At 43.7% G+C, this 21,404-nt stretch overlaps 1 protein-coding gene across 1 annotated transcript; it reads left to right on the plus strand.

The window, feature by feature from the left end:
* Positions 1-14,884: 14,884 nt before the first annotated feature.
* On the plus strand, positions 14,885-20,325 carry HAPLN2 (hyaluronan and proteoglycan link protein 2). Its single transcript, XM_040412383.1, has 6 exons — positions 14,885-14,965; positions 16,650-16,760; positions 17,213-17,566; positions 17,919-18,035; positions 18,111-18,293; positions 19,231-20,325. Exons 2-6 carry the CDS (start codon positions 16,670-16,672, stop codon positions 19,512-19,514), a joined length of 1,029 nt encoding a protein of 342 aa, XP_040268317.1. The 5' UTR covers positions 14,885-14,965; positions 16,650-16,669; the 3' UTR covers positions 19,515-20,325.
* Positions 20,326-21,404: the final 1,079 nt, after the last annotated feature.

Consider the following 21,404-nt stretch of genomic DNA (forward strand, 5'->3'; position numbering starts at 1 on the left):
TCACCTGAGGAGGTGGTTGCAGCTTTATTCCCCTGTCTACCGCACATTGGGCACGGAACTGGAACTAATGCAGCTCACCCAACCACAGAAAACAGCACTATGGGGTCAGGCAAATACGTCACTCCATTCACATGTCCTCTTAAAGGGCACTAGCCTGGTCATTAAACAGCTCAACAAGACACATGGGCTCCTACAGAACCCCCCTAGTATAATGCCAGCAGATCTCATACCACACTCGATTCAGCCTCCAGGATCTCAGGTCTCGCAGATTTGGCGCAGATTAAGAGATTTCTCCACAGCTGACTTTATAGGAAAGGTAAACGGCACTTTACCGGATCAACATCCCCTTAGCTTAGCCTGGAGTACATTTAACTTTCTAGACCTAATAACTATAAAATCTGCTGGGAAACAACTAACTACTCAGAAGTCATGTGTAATGACCCCGACATGGTTTGAAAAATTAGCAACCCCCCCTTCCCCTCAACGCAAATTGATATCCACTATATATTTGGCCTTGATCTCACCACAACGTCGCATTACTCCACAATATGTCCACACCTGGGCTAATGACCTTAAGGTTACCTTTTCGGAGACAGATATTCTCCGTATGCACGCACACTCGCATGGCTTCTCCCGCTGCGTGAAGATCCAAGAGCACTCATATAAGGTCCTCACACAGTGGTACCTCACCCCTAAACAACTATTTCTTAGTGGTCTGAGTGATCATGACAGGTGTTGGAGGTGTGGGGAAGAGAGTGGCACTCTTCTACACATTTTTTGGTCCTGTTCTAAAATAAGAGGATACTGGGATGACGTCTCTCGGACCATTAATGAAATTCTAAACACTAACCTGACATTAACCCCAGAGTTGGTTCTTTTATGGCTTCCAACAAAAGAACTATCGCCATCAAGGAACAAACTTGTTATACACTTGATTCAAGCTGCCCGTCTACTTATCCCCCAAAAGTGGCTGAGTAAAGAACCCCCCACCACCTCTCAGTGGTTAAGCAAACTAGATCACGTTCATCGTATGGAAGAGCTAGCGGGCTGGGAACTTAGGGCACATGAGAAGCACAAAAAGCTATGGGCCCCATTGATTACATATAGATATGCGAATGGTACACCAACATCTTAAACAATTTTCAACAGACAAACAACTTTGAAAATGTCCCCCCAGACAGGAACGACACATTAGTGAGAATGGAGGGTGCTAAACCTTCTTCCTCCCTTTGGAATCATCAAAGGTTATCTTAACAGCCTCAGACCGTATCTGTCCAGTTCTAAGGACACCCCCCCCCATCCCCCATCCTCCCCCCCCTTTTTATATGTTTGTTTGACCTACCTACATCAGGTCACACACCAAATGTCAATTAGTTGGTTCTAGATGACCTTGCTCTGAAGACATGCACTTTATATATGTCATATGTATACTATGCACTATACTGTCAAAGTACGCTTTAGACTTGTCTGTAATAACTCTGATTTGTGCATCAATGTATGTAAACATCTCTTTTGATATGCTTTTCAATAAAAAGACAATTGACAAAGAATATAACTACTATAATACTGCCTCCTATGTACAAGAATATAACCACTATAATACTGCCACCTATGTACAAGAATATAACTACTATAATACTGCTCCTATGTACAAGAATATAACTACTATAATACTGACTCCCATGTACAGGAATATAACTACTATAATACTGCTTGTATGTACAAGAATATAACTACTATAATACAGCCTCCCATGTACAAGAATATAACTACTATAATACTGCTCCTATGTACAAGAATGTAACTACTATAATACTGCCTCCTATGTACAAGAATATAACTACTATAATACTGCTCCTATGTACAAGAATATAACTACTATAATACTGCTCCTATGTACAAGACTATAACTACTATAATACTGCTCCTATGCACAAGAATATAACTACTGTGGGGGCGGAGCCTGACAGCCGACCGAGAGAGACGCATGTGAGAGAGCTCCTCTCCATGTGAGTCAGCAAACTAGTTAATTCTGCTATCTAGCCTTGTGAGAATGGGCAAAGTGGGTAGATTTATCCCCAGTGATATACCAGAACCCAATAGATTGGACAAAAGTCCAAAAGAAATGGAGAAATTTCTTAACAAGAGACCTCCAGCCGCAAGTGCTGCCAAGATGGCGCCGCCTGAACAAGATGACTGGCTGCAGGGCGCGGAAGGAGCGGACGGCGTCTCACCAGACACAGACACCCGGTCCAAGACAAACTCATCGGCACCCATTTCACGCCAGTTCATTCAGCAAGCTCTGACCTCAGCACTGGCTCCGGTGATGCAGGATCTCACGGAGATCAAGAGTGATGTCAAACACATTGGGCACCGGGTGGAAAAGTTAGAGCACAACCAGGCGGCCATACTGACTTTTGCTCACACTTTAGGAGAAAACAGCGCAGCACTGGCCTCGTCGCTGGACAACGCTTATGCACTAATAGAAGACCAGGAAAACCGTAGCCGTCGGAAGAACATCAGGCTACGTGGTCTTCCAGAGCTGGTGCCTCATGACGCACTACCTGAGGCAGCCGCCGCCATATTTTCGGGCCTATTAGGATCAGAGCGTGCAGCAAAGATTTGTGTGGAGCGTATCCACAGAGCATTAAGGCCGAGACCAAAAGAAACAGACCCACCGAGAGACGTGGTGTGCGGGCTGCTGCGATATATTGACACAGCGGCTATTCTTAAAGCGGCCAGGGAACAGAAGGAGCCGATCTATGAAGGAGCAAAGATTTTACTATATCAAGACCTGGCACCCTCGACCCTAAGCAAGCGGAGAATCCTGAGGCCGCTCACAGACCACCTTAGGGCACTCAAAATGCCTTATAAATGGCTTTTCCCGTTTGGGTTAACTTTCTCCTCAGAGGGCAAGAGATGTACGATACGCACACCAGCGGACTTACCAGCAGCATGGTCCCTTCTCCAGACGACTCCATTGGACATACCATCTTGGCTACCATCAGCCGACACAGGAGTCCCACTGCCTGAACTACCCGTGGAGCAGAGGTGGATCAAAGCAGCAAGTAGAAGAAAATCTAACATTAGGCCTTGAAGCTGCAAGCATTGCCTAATAACACCCTCTTTGCATATCAATGACATCTGTTGGAAGCGGAGCCGGACTAGGCCACACAATGGACGTTTCTAATGGTTCATGCTGCAAGTATACTGCAATGCCATATATGTCTGCTTTATGTATAGCTTTATGTGAGACGCCCAGCCGCTGCCTTGCGACCGAGTACCCAGAAGGGCCTTGGCTGTGATGCCGCGGGTGGGCAGAACCACTGCTGCTGTGGTGGTCTGACCACTCAAGGTCAGGTTTAGAGAACATAACCACTTTAAACATATTTGCGGCATTTAATAGAACCCTACGTTAGGAGATATGTTAGCATGCTTCCTCACATTTGAACTAAAATATAGCATTGTCAGGATAGAGTGTGGCACTAGGCCGGTCAGGCTAGGATGTTAAGCTGTTTACACTATTTCACCCTGTTTGCAATGACTCATGTGACGGGTTGGCTTTCCCCCCCTGTATCGCCACCTGCCACAGTCCTACATGGCACTCACCAGGGAAATATTGGCGCAATCCTGGTGTAAGCGCCTTAGAACAGGCTGGCTTGGGCCATTCGCGCTTTGCCTTTTTCTGATGGGCTGCGCGTTAGGCACAAGTCACCCGACAAACGTGTTGGAGATTTACTCCACTTATCAAATGTTCTCAATGTTTTGCATGTTATTCCGTTTCCCTGGACACACATATGGATATGATTCTTTGCTCGCTCTAATGCAACCACTCAGAATATACCATGGCATTGATTAAGTGTACATCATTCAATGTGAGAGGGTTTAACACCCCGCAGAAGAGGTCACAAGTCATAAGGATGATGAAAAAATTGCACACTGACATCTGTTTTCTGCAAGAATTGCACTTAAAGTCAGGGCGTGTGCCCACGCTCCCCAGAACACATTTCCAGCATTGGTTCACTAGTGAATGGAGCAGGGCGGCTAGGGGAGTAGGCATCGCCATATCAAAAAAAGTCCCTTTCCAATTGATTTGTAAACAGGAAGACCCAGAAGGGCGCTATGTATTTGTGAAGGGATCAATTGGTACCCAGGTAGTGACACTTGCCAGTTTATATTCCCCTAACAGGGGACAAGCATAATGGCTTATCAATACTCTAAAAAAATTTGCCTCTTTTGCAGAAGGAATAAGAATATTAGGTGGGGATCTCAATATGACACTAAACCCCTTAGTAGATGCATCTGATGGCACCTCACAATTAACTCAGGCGGTCTTAGGCAGGGTAAATAACTACCTCGCAGATGCCAACCTGGTGGATTCATGGAGACTGCTCCACCCTGTCGAGAGGGATTATTCTTTCTTCTCAGCCCCACATAACACTTACAAGAGGCTGGACTATGTCCTGATCTCTGGCAGCTGTGCGGACAGGCTGGAGCGGTCCACCATTGAATCCATCACGGTTTCTGACCATGCCCCAGTGACTATTTCACTCCAGTTCCCAACATTGCCAATACATTCTAGACAATGGCGTTTAAACGAGACACTTCTAGACAAACAGTCTGATCGAGACAATCTTAGTCAGAAACTGATTTGGTTTTTCAGGGAGAATTGCACGGAAGGAATGCCGCTCACAACTGTATGGGAGACGCACAAACAAGTAATAAGGGGGGAGCTCATTGCGCTAGGCAGCAGAGTCAAAAAGAGCAGACAGGAGCACTTAAATAATCTACTTAAACAAATTGCGGATACTGAATCGCTTCATAAGCGGTCTAGAGCCATAGATGCCAGAGATAAACTAAGTAACCCTACGTAAACAGCTGACAGATCACCTAAACATAAGCTATGCGAAGACGTACCAGTACTCGCAGTTCCGCTTTTACTCCCATGGAGACAAGGGCACTAAACTCATGTCCTCTTTGCTTAAACAAAAGAAGGATTCCATGTTTATAGCAGGTATTGATACCAGAGATGGCACTACCCTACACAAAACGTCAGATATAGCCACTGAGTTCCAAAAATTTTATAAGGATCTATATGGTCTTCCAGAAGAAATAGCAGGATCCACCGCAGGAAGAGACACTCTGATAGATAACTTTTTAAGCCATTTGCAGCTACCCAGCTTAACCGAGGTGGAAGGCCAGGCTTTATTGTCGCCTGTTACAGAGGAAGAGGTCACCAAAATATTAGGCTCCATGCCATTGGGGAAAAGCCCGGGCCCAGACGGCTTCCCAGTGGGCTATTATAAAAAATTCTCGAAAGAGCTAGCTCCCCACTTGGCTGCCTGGTGCAATGAGCTTCTGAAAGGTTCCCAGTTACTATCCTCCCCAAACCTGGGAAAGATCCTAAGTTATGTGGCAGCTATAGGCCAATTTCGTTGTTAAACGTCGACGTGAAGGTCTGGGCGAAACTTTTAGCAACCAGAATTAGTGCTCTTCTCCCTAAACTCATAAACCCTGAACAGACAGGTTTTGTACCTGGCAGGGAAGGCAGTCACAACTCGTGTAGAATCCTGTCCATCATGCAGTTAGCTATTAAAAATAAAATTCCCCTGGTCCTGCTGGGTATAGACGCGGAGAAGGCCTTTGACCGGGTGAATTGGACCTATATGATGAGGACTTTACAAAAGTTTGGCTTTCCTCAGCAGTTTAGGAATGCTATCATGTCACTGTATGGCGACCCTAGCGCCCGGATCAGAGTTAATGGCACCCTGTCGCCTCCCTTCCCCATAAGGAACGGGACGAGGCAGGGTTGCCCCTTATCACCTGCTTTGTACATTCTAGTGATGGAAACATTGCTACAAGCTATTAGGGAGCACCCAGATATCAAGGGTATTAAATTGGAGAATAGCCCCATAGAACATCTTAATGCAGCATATGCAGATGACCTCTTGGTCATGGTGTCCAACCCGGTCGGGGCCTTCCCGCGTCTGTTATCCCTGTTCGAGCAGTATGGACAAGTGTCCAACTTCAAAGTGAACCACACAAAGTCAGAGGCAATGAATGTGTCCGCACCAGCCAATCAGATCAGTCTACTTAAATCTAACACTCCCTTTATATGGCAAACGTCTCACCTGTCCTACCTGGGTATCAAAATTCCTCATAAACTGGATAGAATATTCCAACTAAATTATGCTGCATTACTGAAAGATATCCAACAGCAGTTACACACCCTAAGGATCCCGTATGTATCGTGGATGGGTCGGAAGAATATGCTGAAAGCATTTATCATGCCTAGACTATTATATGCCATGCAGATGCTGCCTGTCTTTCTCCCCTCTTCCTTCTTTACGCAAATCAGACGACTCTTTAGCACGTTCCTTTGGGGGGGGAGGGGAGCGAGACTGGCACATCGCACGCTGATCTTAGGGAAGGTTCAAGGAGGTATGACTTTACCTGATGCACAATTATACTATAAAGCCATACACCTGAAGAGGTGGTTACATATTCACGCCCCTTGGTCCAATATCTTAAGCAAAGAAATAGAGATCGCACAACTTGATAGGAAACAGAGAGCTGGTTTATGGGGCCTGAACTCCTCTTCACTACACTCACATGTGTTGCTTAAAGGCACAGTAGGTGTTGTTAGACAACTAAATAAGGATAAAAGCCTGCTCCCTGCTCCGTCATCATTGATGCCAGCCGACCTTGCTCCATTCCTAGTTAGACCCAAGGCAGACAATGTACCGCCAATATGGAACAAAATGCACTCTTACACTATAGATGAATTTCTGGATAGGGCATCAGGTGCTCTTCATGACCAACACCCTATAAACAACGTTCTATCATCTTGTAACTTTCTAGATACCATTGAACTTAATTCTGTGAGTAAACCATTACTAAAAGACAGACAGAGCAAAACGGAAACCACTTGGTTTGAGAAGCTGGTGCTTTTAGAGTCGCCCCCTAACAAACTAATATCCAAACTATACTTGGCACTTAATGTCCAGAGCCCGATTGGGATACCACATTATTTAAAAACTTGGGCCACAGAACTAGATACAGACTTTTCAGAAACCGATATTTTGCGTATCCACGCACACTCCCATGGATTCTCCAGATGCGTGAGAGTGCAAGAGCACTCATACAAACTATTAACTCAATGGTATCACACCCCAAAACAATTATTCACTAAGGGGCTAAGTAGTTCTGACCTTTGCTGGAGATGTGGGGAGGAGAGTGGATCACAAACACATATATTTTGGTCATGTTCAAAAATACGAGAGTATTGGGAAGGAGTATCTGAAGTAATAGACAAAGTTATGAATAGACATGTCCAGCTATCGCCAGAATTGGTGCTTCTCTGGCTTCCCACTCCAGGCCTGTCTCCATCCAAATCAAGCTTACCTACCCATCTAATACAAGCCGCGAGGCTTCTAATTCCACAGAAATGGCTCAGTAAAGATCCACCCACACTCCCACACTGGGAAATAAAAGTAGACCAGATATGTAGAATGGAGGAACTGGCTGGTTGGGAAGGCAGACGGCATGAGAAATATCTTAAAACCTGGTCTCCGTGGTTGAAATATAGGAACCAGGGAACAGACCCTCAAGTGCGCTAAGATGCTATGGAAGTAATCTATACGGTTGCCTCATTATACTCTCAATCCATGATCACCAATTCAACAAGGGCTGTTAGAGCGTGTTTAGATAAAGCATATATGAAAAGCATTTGAAACATATGTGTCCAGGAGGGTCTCCTCTGGGGGCCTCATTACCCCAGTTCTCTCCCAGTCCAGGTTAAGGGACTGTTGTTCCTTTTTCCTTCCCCCTGTGTCCCCCTTTTCTGATTGGAACTTTTCCTCCTTCTACGGATGCTGGCGGTAGGAGCAAATAATGGTTCATCTCAGAAAACATGGTTGTCTAGTGCCTGCTGCCATATATACTTCTTAATAAAGCTTGCCTACGTAAGATACAATTAGGCTATGGGGCAAGATACTTCACAGGATCTGGGTAGCCGTAATATCTGTCGTACGACACTTATAATGTTAAATCTTATGACGATATAATCCAATGCACATTATAATGGAATGCATGCTTTACTCATAGTTAAGTACGCTATAAATGTGATGCCTTTGTCTTGTATGACAAAATGTGAAAATTGGAATGTTCCGATATTGTTTCTACTCTGCTACTTTTTCAATAAAAAGAAATTTGACAAAGAATATAACTACTGTAATACTGCTCCTATGTACAAGAATATAACTACTATAATACTGCTCCTATGTACAAGAATATAACTACTATAATACTGCCTCCTATGTACAAGAATATAACTACTATAATACTGCTCCTATGTACAAGAATATAACTACTATAATACTGCTCCTATGTACAAGAATATAACTACTATAATACTGCTCCTATGTACAAGAATATAACTACTATAATACTGCTCCTATATACAAGAATATAACTACTATAATACTGCTCCTATGTACAGGAATATAACTACTATAATACTGCTCCTATGTACAAGACTATAACTACTATAATACTGCTCCTATGTACAAGAATATAACTACTATAATACTGCCTCCTATGTACAAGAATTTAACCACTATAATACTGCTCCTATGTACAAGAATATAACTACTATAATACGGCTCCTATGTAAAAGACTATAACTACTATAATACTGCTCCTATGTACAAGAATATAACTACTATAATACTGCTCCTATGTACAAGGATATAACTACTATAATACTGCCTCCTATGTACAAGAATATAACTACTATAATACTGCCTCCTATGTACAAGAATATAACTACTATAATACTGCCTCCTATGTACAAGAATATAACTACTATAATACTGCTCCTATGTACAAGAATATAACTACTATAATACTGCTCCTATGTACAAGAATATAACTACTATAATACTGCCTCCTATGTACAAGAATATAACTACTATAATACTGCTCCTATGTACAAGAATATAACTACTATAATACGGCTCCTATGTAAAAGACTATAACTACTATAATACTGCTCCTATGTACAAGAATATAACTACTATAATACTGCTCCTATGTACAAGACTATAACTACTATAATACTGCTCCTATGTAAAAGACTATAACTACTATAATACTGCTCCTATGTACAAGAATATAACTACTATAATACTGCCTCCTATGTACAAGAATATAACCACTATAATACTGCCACCTATGTACAAGAATATAACTACTATAATACTGCTCCTATGTACAAGAATATAACTACTATAATACTGCTCCTATGTACAAGAATATAACTACTATAATTCTGCTCCTACTGTATGTACAAGAATATAACTACTATAATACTGCCTCTATGTACAAGAATATAACTACTATAATACTGCCTCCTATGTACAAGAATATAACTACTATAATACTGACCCTATGTACAAGAATATAACTACTATAATACTGCCTCCTATGTACAAGAATATAACTACTATAATACTGCCTCCTATGTACAAGAATATAACTACTATAATACTGCCTCCTATGTACAAGAATATAACTACTATAATACTGCCTCCTATGTACAAGAATATAACTACTATAATACTGCCTCCTATATACAAGAATATAACTACTATAATACTGCCTCCTATGTACAAGAATATAACTACTATAATACTGCTCCTATGTACAAGAATATAAATACTATAATACTGCCTCCTATGTACAAGAATATAAATACTATAATACTGCCTCCTATGTACAAGAATATAACTACTATAATACTGCCTCCTATATACAAGAATATAACTACTATAATACTGCCTCCTATGTACAAGAATATAACTACTATAATACTGCTCCCTATGTACAAGAATATAACTACTATAATACTGCTATGTACAAGAATATAACTACTATAATACTGCTCCTATGTACAAGAATATAACTACTATAATACTGCTCCTATGTACAAGAATATAACTACTATAATACTGCCTCCTATGTACAAGAATATAACTACTATAATACTGCTCCTATGTACAAGAATATAATACTGCCCTGTTTGTTCTTAGATGATGGGTACTCCTCACACCTGGTCATGAAGGGGTTATTCATACAGAGAATTGTCAGTTGGACTCCCACTTCCAGGCGGATTATTATAAGATGATGATAGTGGCGGTGTAGGTGCGGGCGTATTATTGCGTAGTATTGATAAAGCGTGTTGGGGCAGAGCTGCAGTGAGTATCATCTATATGATTTATGTGCTGGTTCTAGGGTGTCAGGAGGTAAACAGTGGGGTGCTTAGTGAGATGCCGACGATAGGAGACGAGTGCTCACATGTAACCGCTGCTCACCTCTCAGTGATCCAGATGTACACAGCATTCCTCCGATCCAGCACCGTGCACCCCAGAGAGGAATGTGTGAGGGCGACACAGAGGTGGGCATGATGGGGAGGCTAGGTCTGTGTAGGTTTCCGAGACTATCACAGTAGAGAGTACCGCATATGATCGAATTAGATACACCAGTACAGCAGATGGTAACACTCATGAAGGGTTTAGATACAGCAGAACAGTAATATGCTGAGATACACAGCTCAGCAGTCAGTATCAGACATGATAGGATTAGATACACAGCTCAGCAGACAGTATCACACAGGACAGGATTAGATACACAGCTCAGCAGGCAGTATCACACAGGATAGGATTAGATACACAGCTCAGCAGGCAGTATCACACAGGATAGGATTAGATACACAGCTCAGCAGACAGTATCACACAGGACAGGATTAGATACACAGCTCAGCAGTCAGTATCAGACATGATAGGATTAGATACACAGCTCAGCAGACAGTATCACACAGGACAGGATTAGATACACAGCTCAGCAGACAGTATCACACAGGATAGGATTAGATACACAGCTCAGCAGACAGTATCACACATGATCGGACAAGATAAACCCCATGATATCTGAGACCACAGCAATGCAGGATTTGGGTGGGCTTCCTCTATCCCGCACAGGCTGGGGTTGCAGAGTCGTGTCCTGATGGATGCTGCAGATTCTTCCTCAGAGTTATTGACCTTGGGACCACTGTTGTGTGGCAGCCATCGCTTGCACCTAGCGCCTGGCTGTTTTGGGGTCATGTGGTTTAGTCATAAGTTCTTAGTGTGACCTCATCAACCCTGTCATGTCAGTAAGCAATAGAAGGGGGAGGAGGGGGATGCTGCGGACCATAATAGAAACTGATCTGCAGAAGGATATGCTGTAGGTTATTGTCATACACTCCTGATCAAAAGTTTAAGACCACTTGAAAAATGGCAAAAAATCATATTTAGCATGGCTGGACCTTTACAAGGTTCCAAGTAGAGCTTCACCATGCAACAAGAAGAAATGGGAGTGAGACAAAAAAAAATTTGAGCATTCAATTTAATGAAAACAACGAATAAACTGAAACAGGCTGTTTTTCAGCTGATCCACAGTTTAGGACCACTTGCCTTTAAAAGGCCAAATCTGTGCAAAGATGTGGATTCATTGTCATTTTCTGTCAGGTAGTCACACGTTGTGATGGCAAAGGCAAAAAAACTCTCCCTTTTTGAACGTGGTCGGGTTGTTGAACTGCATAAGCAGGGTCTCTCACAGCGCGCCATCGCTGCTGAGGTGGGACGCAGTAAGACAAAAAAGTCAAGTGGAAGACCCAAAGAAATGTCATCTGCACTGAGCCGGAGGATCCAATTGGCTGTCCGTCAAGACACTGGACGATCCTCGACCTAAATTAAGGCCCTTACTGGTGCTGACTGCAGCCCCATAACCATCAGACGACATCTGAGACTGAAGGGCTTCAAAAACAAAAAACATCTTCAAAGTCCTCGTCTCCTTGAACACCACAGAACTGCTCGTTAGGACTTTGCAAGAGAGCACCAAACATGGGACATTCAAAGGTGGAAGAAAGTTTTATTCTCAAATTTAACTTTGATGGTCCTGATGGTTACTGGCATGACAAGCAGATCCCACCTGAGATGTTTTCTACGCGCCACAGTGGAGGGGGCGCCATAATGGTCTGGGGGGCTTTTTCCTTCAGTGGAACAATGGAGCTTCAGGAAGTGCAGGGGCGTCAAACGGCCGCTGGCTATGTCCAGATGTTGCAGAGAGCATTCCTCATGACCAAGGGCCCTCGTCTGTGTGGTAACGACTGGGTTTTCCAACAGGACAACGCTACAGTACACAATGCCCGCAGGACAAGGGACTTCTTCCAGGAGAATAGCATCACTCTTTTGGCCCATCCTGCATGTTCCCCTGATCTAAATCCAATTGGGAACCTTTGGGGATGGATGGCAAGGGAAGTTTACAAAATTGGACAACAGTTCCAGACAGTAGATGGCCTTTGTGCGGCCGTCTTCACCACTTGGAGAAATGTCCCCACTCACCTCATGGAAACGCTTGCATCAAGCATGCCGAAACAATAACGGCGGAGCTACTCATTACTGAGTTCATGTTTGGAAGTTGGATTTCTGTTTTGGGGGGGGTAGTTTTTTTTTTGGAGGTGTGGTCCTAAACTTGTGATCAGATGAAAAACAGCCTGTTTCAGTTTATTCGTTGTTTTCATTAAATTGAATGCTCAAAAAATGTTTTGTCTCACTCCCATTTCTTCTTGTTGCATGTTGAAGCTCTACTTGGAACCTTGTGAAGATCCAGCCATGCTACATAGGATTTTTTGCCATTTTTCAAGTGGTCTTAAACTTTCGATCAGGACTGTATCAGTAAGTAATAGGAGGGCGAGGAGGGGGATGCTGCTGACGTAATAGTAACCGATCTGCTGAAGGACACCTTGTAGATTATTGTCATATTAGTATATAATAGGAAGAAGGAGGAGGGGGATGCTGCTGCTGACCGTAATAGTATCCGATCTGCTGAAGAACACGCTGTAGATTATAGTCATATTAGTATATAATAGGAAGAAGGAGGAGGGGGATGCTGCTGCTGACCGTAATAGTAACCGATCTGCTGAAGAACACGCTGTAGATTATAGTCATATCAGCATGTTATAGGGAGAAGGGGGATGATGCTGCTGACTGTAATAGTAACCGATCTGCTGAAGAACACGCTTTAGATTATAGTCATGTCAGCATGTAATAGGGAGGAGGGGGAGGAGGGGGATGCTGCTGCAGACTGTTGTGGTAAACGATCAGCTGAAGGACATGCCATAGATTATATTCAGTAAATGATCACCAGGAGGAAAGGGGATGCTGCTGCATATAATGGTAGTAAGTGGTGTATTGAAGGATACATTGTAGATGATTGTGATGGCAGCAAATAATCAGGAGGGAAGGAGGGGGATGCTGCTGCAGACAGTGACAGTAAGTGGTGTGTTGAGGCTTACGCTGTATCTTCTTATCTTCCATGATCACCCACAGGCTTGACTGCCCCACAGGGGTACAGGTGAATCCCCCGGTGGGCCGATAGTCTCCCCCCTGCACAAGTGGCCCATAACGCAGTAGACTTACTGCACTACATACATATATTGAATGTACAGCCCCTCATCCAGCCGATGTTCATATAAAAACTTATAGATTATTAAAGAAACTCCCCGGTTTATTATTACAGACCCGATCAGAGCTGAGATGACTTCTACTCATAGAGGAAAGCCACCAGTGTCCTCTTCTCCCCAGGACCTACCTTCTCAGAGTCACCATAAGGACTCACATAGCCAATCATCTGGTAGCATCTTGCTTCTGTGTGGGCAGGTAATATCTGACCTGACAGTGGGCCCCCAAAATACATTTTACTGGTGGGCCCTAGGCACCCCAGTCCGACACTGCTCACCTACCTGCACTTTACGTCTCTAGGAAGGGATCTGATGCTATGTCCACCATCACAGCTTTCCCAGTCTCCTGAATGGCAGATGTACAGAGTTACATAGTGAGACCCCCGCTCTTCTGTTACAGATGTGGTCTACATAATGTGAGCAAGTGAAAAACCCTATAAGAACTGCACCATATGGGCCATCACCCAGCTTTCCCAGACATGGATAGAAGATTAAGGCTGGAGGACGACTCTTAGTTCACTTCTATGGGAAATGTTAATAGATAATCATCCTGAATCCCTAATATAATGGCTGGGATCGTCTTCACAGCGCCATCTTGTGTTCAGTACGGGTATGACAACATGTTCACCAACCTGAAGACTTGCTGTAAAGACAGTTTTTTGACCAGGATGTGCCCTCTCCTCACTGAAACCAGGTGGCTATGAGAAAAATTTTAACATCTCTGCTTGCTGTCAGTAAATAGGAATTCTTGTTTGCATTCAGACACCTCATACCCTCACAACTGTGGATTTGCTACACTTGCATCCAGTCAAGCGAGTCTACCATGAGCTACAGACAAGCTCTCGTCTTGACTGAGGCTTTGTTACAATGTATCAGTGCAAGTAAATGTATACAGGCTATTTAGCTTACTGACTGAGGAACAACTCTAACAAACCCTCTGCTGTGGGAAGTATTAGAGGTCTGCATAGAGGGGTTTTCTCCATTCACTGACAGGAAGCAGAGATCTTGAAAGTGGTAAGCAACTCAAACCCAGAGGTTCTGAGGCATTGAGAGTCTCAGAGTTGGGGGACACTATGCAGGTGCCTGATGGGAACGACGCGTCCAAAGGTTACTGGGAACACTGGGCTCCATTCTGGTCTGGGTGTCCAGATCCTCCAGCCACATGTTGACATTTCTCCTCCGAGGATGCAGACAGTCCAAGCATTGACGAGACGTCCCGGCCAGGACAAAGCCACATTGTCCTCTCCGCCATTGTCACCACCTCACAGGGGAAGCGGCCGACAGGCACACAAAATGTTTACTGACCACAGGGCAGAAGGGCAGCGGAGAGGACACGCTGGACATCGGCAGGACGGAGAGCCGGGCGTCATCCTGTCCACTGCAGGAGAATGGCCTTCTGATGAGGTGACCACACCTGGGGGATTAGATACACAGCTCAGAAGACTGAGAGGGTTAGATACACAGCTCAGAAGACAGCATCTTACATGATAGGATCAGATACACAGCTCAGAAGACAGCATCTTACATGATGGGATTAGATACACAGCTCAGCAGACTGTATCACACAGGATAGGATTAGATACACGGCTCAGCAGACAGTATCACACAGGATAGGATTAGATACACAGCTCAGCAGACTGTATCACACAGGATAGGATTAGATACACAGCTCAGCAGACTGTATCACACAGGATAGGATCAGATACACAGCTCAGCAGACAGTATCACACAGGATAGGATTAGATACACAGCTCAGCAGGCAGTATCACACATGATAGGATTAGATACACAGCTCAGCAGACAGTATCACACAGGATAGGATTAGATACACAGCTCAGCAGACAGTATAACACACGATAGGATTAGATACACAGCTCAGCAGACAGTATCACACAGGATAGGATTAGATACACAGCTCAGCAGACAGTATCACACAGGATAGGATTATATACACAGCTCAGCAGACAGTATAACACACGATAGGATTAGATACACAGCTCAGCAGACAGTATTACACAGGACAGGATTAGATACACAGCTCAGCAGACAGTATCACACAGGATAGGATTAGATACACAGCTCAGCAGACAGTATCACACAGGATATGATTAGATACACAGCTCAGCAGACAGTGTCACACAGGATATGATTAGATACACAGCTCAGCAGACAGTATCACACAGGATTAGATACACAGCTCAGCAGACAGTATCACACATGATAGGATTAGATACACAGCTCAGCAGACAGTATCACACAGGATAGGATTAGATACACAGCTCAGCAGACAGTATCACACAGGATAGGATTAGATACACCGCTCAGCAGTCAGTATCACACAGGATAGGATTAGATACACAGCTCAGCAGACAGTATCACACAGGATAGGATTAGATACACAGCTTAGCAGACAGCATCATAATAGGATTAGATACACAGCTCAGCAGACAGTATCACACGTGATAGGATTAGATACACAGCACAGCAGACAGTATCACACAGGATAGGATTAGATACACAGCACAGCAGACAGTATCACACAGAATAGGATTAGATAAACAGCACAGCAGACAGTATCACACATGATATGATTAGATACACAGCTTAGTAGACAGTATCAGGCATAAGAGGATTAGATACACAGCTCAGCAGACAGTATCACACAGGATAGGTTTAGATACACAGCTCAGCAGACAGTATCACACAGGATAGGATTAGATACACAGCTTAGCAGACAGCATCATAATAGGATTAGATACACAGCTCAGCAGACAGTATCACACGTGATAGGATTAGATACACAGCACAGCAGACAGTATCACACAGGATAGGATTAGATACACAGCACAGCAGACAGTATCACACAGAATAGGATTAGATAAACAGCACAGCAGACAGTATCACACATGATATGATTAGATACACAGCTTAGTAGACAGTATCAGGCATAAGAGGATTAGATACACAGCTCAGCAGACAGTATCACACAGGATAGGTTTAGATACACCACTTAGCAGACAGTATCAGGCATAAGATTATTAGATACACATCATCATCATCCTCCTAAGTCATGTCTTGTTGCTCTCAGATCCGGTGCTTTCCGCAGGAATGGAGGGATCCTACATTCTTCTTCTCCTACTCTTTGGCTCGGGCTCCTTCCAGGACCACAGCGTCTATCGCAGCGGCAACCGGAACCAAGGTCTTCTGATATATAGGGCGCATTCTGCTGAAATGGTGGGAGGAATATACTGTGGGCTTACTGTAACTAGAAATAAATGGGAACTGAGCGTAAATCATCTTAGATTTAGTTAAAGGGGCATTCCACCCTCCGTCATGGGAATCTGTCATCGAAAATCTCCACCAATTCTCCAAATCAAATGGCTGCTCCTGAAATGCGTGGGTGATTTAATGGTGCTGGATGGGAGAACCGTGGAGGACCCTTTTTGGTGCGGGGTGACACTATCACACCTGGTACAGGAGGACTTGGTGTTCATTAGACCCCATCTCCTTTCCATAAGGCTGGGCTTTCATATAGATAGACAAGGTCTTGAGGGAGAACCCAGTTGAGAACTTCTTCCGTTACCCCATATACCCTGTTTAAAGCCAATTCCAAGTGGGTGGAATCGTAATCTTAAATCTTCTCTCCCCTAGACTTCACCGCAGGGACTCATTATCTCCTGAATCCCATCCACAATGTGGTCCAGAGCACACGGGGAGCCAATGTCACCCTCCCCTGTATCATGAGACGAAGGCCAAGGAGCTATAAAGTCAAGTGGAGCAAGGTCAATCCTGAAGACCCCCTGGAAAACCTGATCGTCATCACTAATGGTCAGCACCATAAGAATTACGACAAGCTGAGGGGTCGAACGAGGCTGAGGAGAAATCATAGACTAGATGCTTCTCTCATAATCACCAATGTGACCTTAGAAGATGAAGGAAGATACAAGTGTGAACTGGTCAATGGCCTGGAGGACCAGAGCTTAACTCTATCTCTACAGTTGGAAGGTAAAGCTTTATAATTTGGGGATAGTATTACATAACTAATATTGGCATTCAGAAGTCCACCAAAGCTGGCTGACAACCCCTGATTCTTGTATGAATATCTTCATAAAGGGGTTCTCCAACCAAACAAAATGTCCTGGTTTCAGGGATAAGAGAGGTATAGTGAATTATCAAAATATAAATCACTTTCCAGTCTTCGATCGTGTCCATATTCTATTACAGGAACTTTTAACAAGACAAAACTCTAATTATAAGAGTTTGTGGAGTTCCCCTTTAAGCTCATTTATAAGGTATAGTATGAAGTTCTGTTGTGTCATGTGATGGCAATAGAAAAAAAGTTTTCTACTTATTTTAGGGGTCGTCTTTCCATATCAGTCCAAAAAGGGGCGCTATCTCTATAACTACATCGAGGCTCATCAAGCTTGTGAAGAACAAGATGGCCGACTGGCCTCCTACTCTCAGCTCTACCAAGGTATTGTGGTGCCATCTTCTCATGTATGTAATAGACCAGTATATGACATATGACTCACATATGTCTTCTTCATAGCTTGGACCGATGGCCTCGACTGGTGCAACGCAGGTTGGCTCCTCGAAGGGACTGTTCATTACCCAGTCATTGTCACCCGGGAGCCATGTGGGGGCAACTTACCTCCAGGCATACGCAGCTATGGCCCCAAAAACAAATTAAAGGACAGATATGATGCCTTCTGTTTCACCTCAGCTCTTAAAGGTACAGCTAGAGCCCCTCCTGTATGATGGTGCCTAGGAGTAGAGATAGGGCTATGGAAATCATGGTGACTGTAATTGCTATCCATCCCCCCAGAAGTGGAGCATAGCTCATGTAGCCCAAAAAGCGTCTACAGTTCACCACATTTCTGGGTCTAGAATTTCTGTGTGGTCTACAATACAATGGTTAGATATGGACTGTTGTCTGTGCGAAATTGTAGATGGGCTTGCTGATTCCACCTTGGAGGGAATGGAGTGCTCTCCTCAAGGATAGAGGGATCCTACATTCTTCTGCTCCTACTCTTAGACTTGAGCTCCTTCCAGGACCATAATGCCAACTGGAATATAGGGGCGCATTCTGCAGAAATGGGGGAGGGCAGAATATACTATGGGCTTATGATAACTAGAATTAAAGGAGATCTCCATCTAAAATCATATTATAAATAGTTAAAGAGGCTCTCCACCTTCTGACCAGCCATGAGACTCTAACATTGGGGACCGCCACTAATTCCCTAAAATGCTGGGCTGTAGGGAACTTTAAAGCCCCTGAATGGTAATGGTGAGAAATTGAAGGGAATGGAGTAAGTGGAGGGACAATGAAAGCAAGGTAACATTGCACTATATAACCAATAACTCTTTTTGAAGACAATAAACAAAAAACATACATGGTGATTCTCACGCGTTTTGGGCCACACTGGCCTTGCAGAGCGAAGTGCATCAGCTGTGATCACCATTCACTGAGGAGAACATGGGCGCTGGACATCTCACCTTCTCTAAAGTGTAAAGCCAGAAAGAGAGTAAATAGTTGATGCACTTCAAGCAGCACTATGGCCCGAAACGCGTCAGTGTTTCCTTATATTTATATTAAACCAAGGAGGACATAAGTATTTAGGAGGTGCTCTATTAATTGCATCACCACAGTCTTCTGATATATTTTGTAGGTCATGTCTACTTTGTCCATGGCCCGATGACCTTCCAAGAAGCTTCCACTGCCTGCCGCGTTCGTAAAGCTGAGATAGCCAAAGTTGGGCATCTTTACGCAGCATGGAAGTTCTTCAATCTGGACCACTGTGATGGAGGCTGGCTATCGGATGGCAGCGTTCGTTTCCCAATCACGGACCCTCGGGAACATTGTGGAGGACTTCCAGACCCCGGAGTGAGGAGTTTTGGCTTTCCAAATGAAGAAGAGAGATTGTATGGGGTGTACTGTTATACTGCCATATAGGTCATGGAGTCTTTGGAGGTTTCTACTTGTGGAGATGTGGATTTGAATGGAGTGGACTACGGGAGACAAGGATGTAGAGCACAGTCCAAAGGTTGGACATGGATTTAGGACTGTATGTTCTTAGTCTTCATAGAGTCAATAGCTCCAATGTACAGTCTTCAATATTTATAAATCAGGGGCACTTTAAAGGGGAGCTCCAACAGCATTGTACAGGTTAAACCTCTGTATTATGCTCACTTTGCTTTATCCTGTGCTAATCTTGACTTATCCTCCAGTCACATCCATAGCTGCATTCAGAATTCTGCTGGCTGAAGGTTGGGACCCGTCAGCACAGCTACATTTATTTTTACTGAAGCCCGTTGCATATTGTCTGCTGGAAACACTACAACTCCCACAATGCCCCACAGAACTGGCTGCTCTGTACAGAAAATGGACCAGCAGAGGGCGACGATGCATTGAGAGATCCAGCTAATGCAGCAGAATTTTGAATGCAGCTCTGGATGTATTAATTTCCCAAATGTCAATGGAGTCTCATTCTCTTACCAGGGTGGCCAGCACTGTATTTGGTATGTATGTGATATGTATATATTATACACTACAGTATACGTGGGTGCCACTTTGTGCTATATACGGTCTACGTTTTTATAGGTACAGATTGTGCACCTGACATAGATTTAATCATAAGCTGAGGAGGTAGAGCACGGATATTAACCATTTATTGTACTACTTATATAATAACACTGGTTCCAGGGTTTACTATGTAATGGATGAAAAATATCCCTAGGAATCCATGGAAGAGAGTAAAACGCTTCTGCACCAGTCTGACATGCTGCGCTTCTGCTGTGGATATCTTAATACAGACATTTTACTATGCAGATATTTATGTACAAAGATTTACTGCTTATTTGCCTCCTGAAATACTCTGTGCTGCTGGGAACCCTCTTCTGGGAATCTGGTTCCGTCCTCATGACACTGGCCCTGCCACATGCAGCCTGGTTCTCACTAACAGGCAGGATCGGAGTGACAAGCTGTTCATTTCATCAGTTTTTAGAAGGGCATCTCTAGTAATAATAGGACAAGTGTTACTGTAGTCAGGGATCATGTAATCAGGGGTCATGTAGACAGAGATCAAGTAGTCAGGGATCATATAATCAAGGATCAGAAAGACTGAGATCATAAAGTCAGAGATCATGTAGTCAGAGATCATATAGTCAGTGATCATGTAGTCAGTGATCATGTAGACAGAAATCATGTAATCAGAGATCATGTAGTCAGAGATCATGTAGTCCGTGATCATGTAGTCAGTGATCATGTAGTCAGTGATCATGTAGTCAGGGGTCAAGTAGACAGAGATCATGTAATCAGAGATCATGTAGACAGAGATCAAGTAGTCAGTATTCAGGAAGACCGAGATCATATAGTCAGAGATCATGGAGTCAGGGGTCATGTAGACAGAAATCATGTAATCAGGGATCATGTAGTCAGTGATCATGTAGTGAGAGATCATGTAATCAGGGGTCATGTAGACAGAGATCATGTAGTCAAAGATCATGTAGACAGAGATCAAGTAGTCAGAGATCAAGTAGTCAGGGATCATGTAGTCAGTGATCATGTAGTCAGTGATCATGTAGTCAGAGATCAAGTAGTCAGAGATCAAGTAGTCAGGGATCATGTAGTCAGAGATCATGTAGTCAGAGATCATGTAGTCAGTGATCATAAAGTCAGGGGTCAAGTAGACAGAGATCATGTAGACAGAGATCATGTAGACAGAGATCAAGTAGTCAGTATTCAGGAAGACCGAGATCATATAGTCAGAGATCATGGAGTTAGTGATCATGTAGTCAGGGGTCATGTAGACAGAAATCATGTAATCAGGGGTCATGTAGACAG

Source organism: Bufo bufo, chromosome 11 (genome assembly GCF_905171765.1).
Source record: "Bufo bufo chromosome 11, aBufBuf1.1, whole genome shotgun sequence".
Taxonomy (NCBI): Eukaryota; Metazoa; Chordata; class Amphibia; order Anura; family Bufonidae; genus Bufo; species Bufo bufo.

What these genes read in the sequence shown, in the direction of transcription:
- HAPLN2 (XM_040412383.1), top strand. Translation starts at nt 16,670, where the DNA reads ATGGAGGGATCCTACATTCTTCTTCTCCTACTCTTTGGCTCGGGCTCC. An exon ending in CAGCGGCAACCGGAACCAAG is followed by an intron (nt 16,761 to 17,212) that starts GTCTTCTGATAT and finishes TCTCTCCCCTAG; the next exon opens with ACTTCACCGCAGGGACTCAT. An exon ending in TCTATCTCTACAGTTGGAAG is followed by an intron (nt 17,567 to 17,918) that starts GTAAAGCTTTAT and finishes TACTTATTTTAG; the next exon opens with GGGTCGTCTTTCCATATCAG.